The sequence below is a fragment of the Macaca thibetana genome, chromosome X (assembly GCF_024542745.1).
Source record: "Macaca thibetana thibetana isolate TM-01 chromosome X, ASM2454274v1, whole genome shotgun sequence".
Classification (NCBI taxonomy): Eukaryota; Metazoa; Chordata; class Mammalia; order Primates; family Cercopithecidae; genus Macaca; species Macaca thibetana.
Window position 1 is genome coordinate 88,692,109 of NC_065598.1, and position 1,945 is coordinate 88,694,053.

The 1,945-nt window shown below is 44.3% G+C and overlaps 1 protein-coding gene across 1 annotated transcript; it reads left to right on the forward strand.

The window, feature by feature from the left end:
- Window positions 1-250: 250 nt before the first annotated feature.
- On the forward strand, window positions 251-1,217 carry TAC4 (tachykinin precursor 4). The gene is given in 4 exon segments (XM_050775869.1): window positions 251-270; window positions 548-718; window positions 720-891; window positions 893-1,217. Coding segments are annotated over 4 exon segments (450 nt in total). The 3' UTR covers window positions 980-1,217.
- Window positions 1,218-1,945: the final 728 nt, after the last annotated feature.

The window sequence follows — 1,945 nt, forward strand, 5'->3', positions numbered from 1 at the left end:
TTTCTGCAGAAACGGAAAACCCAATTCTTGAATTCATATGAAATTGCAAAGAGCCTTGAATATTAAAACACTCACAAAGTAGAGGAACAAAATTGAAGGACCATCATTTTCAAATTTTATAACTTACTACAAAACTACAGTAATTAAACAGTATGGTCCTAGCATAAGAACAGTCATATGCACTGATGGAACAGGATTGAGAGTCCAGGAATAATCATATATATGTATGGTCAGTTGATTTTCAACAAGGATGCCAAGATTATTCAATAGGTAAAGAATAGTTTCCTCAAGAAAACGGTGCTGTGACAAATTGATATTCACAGACAAAATAAAAAAGTTGTAGCTTTATACAAAATTATACAAAAAAATAAATTATGTATATATACATATACAAAAATGTACTTAAAATTTTATCAAAGACTTAATTATAAGAGTTAAACTCTAAAACTCTTAAAAAAAAAAAAAGGGTTTTCTTGAGGTAAGCTAAGGAAGGAAGCAGGAACAGCTGGAAGGACCAGAAAACGGGGGTTTTCTATCTATACTCAAGGAGCCAAAGAGCCAACCAAAGCCTGCAGGAGGCATCTTCAGACTGCGAGGGGCTCCCAGAGGATTCTGGGACAGTGCGGGCTCACCATGCTGCCTTGCCTCGCCTCGTCCTGCTTCTCCTGATGGAGCTGTCCGTGTGCACTGTGGCAGGTGATAGTGGAGAGGAACAGACACAGCACTGAAGCAGAGACCTGGATAACTGTGGCCTTGGAGGAAGGCGCTGGCCCCAGCATTTGGCTCCAGCTGCAGGAGGTGAAGACGGGCAAGGCAAGCCAGTTCTTTGGGCTGATGGGGAAGTCAGTGGGAGGAAGACCTCTGATCCAGCCAAGGAGAAAAAAAGCATTGTCAGCTGGAACACACGCTCCAGGGCCTCCTGGGCAAGAGAAGCCTGTCCACAGAAGGCAGAGAGGATGAGGCCCAAGGTTCAGAGTAAAAGCCTCCACTGAAGACTTCCCAGAGGACGTGGTGCCGCTTCTTCCTGCCTGGATGTCACAGCTGACAAGCCAGCAGGCCAACTCTCTTCTCTGTGTCTCCTGTCCTCATCACTGGCACTTCACACAAGGCCCACACTGAACCCACCAGGCGTCTTCCTGGACAGCAGTCCTGCATAAATGCACCATCTTCACCGTTGCAAGCTGCATTGACTCTGCCCTCCCTCACACTCAGAGCTGGCATCTCACTACACAGCAGTGGGGAGATTCACACACTCTGTATCCTGTGCCTAGCACACAGTAGGTGCTCAATAAATGAGTGACCAGTGGGGGGGGGGGGGGGGAAGAAAGGAAAAAAAAGGTTTCCTTTCTCTTTTTTTTTTTTTTTGAGATGGAGTCTTGCTCTGTTGCCCAGGCTGCAGTGGTACGATCTCGACTCATTACAACCTCCGCCTTCCTGGTTCAAGCAATTCTCCTGCCTTAGCCTCCCAAGTAGCTGGGACTATAGGCATGCACCACCATGCCTGGCTAATTTTTTGTTTTAGTAGAGATGGGTTTCACCATGCTGGCCAGGCTGGTCTTGAACTCCTGACCTCGTGATCCGCCCACCTCGGCCTCCCAAAGTGCTAGGATTACAGGCGTGAGCCACCACGAGAAAAAAGGTTTTCTTGACCTTCATGACCTTGGATTTGGCAACAGACTCTGAGATCTGACATCAAGAGTACAACCAACAAAAGAAAAAATAGATAAATTGGAGTTTGTTAAAATTAAACCGGTTTTCATGTTAAAAGACATTCATGTTAAAGGACATTATCAAGGAAGAGAAAGACAACTTATGGAACGAGATAAAATATTTGCAAATCATATAGCTGACAAGAATCTAGTATCCAGATTTTATAAAGAATGCCTTCTACTCAATAACAAAATGAAAAACACTCCCATTCAACTCTTAAGTCTTTAACAACAAC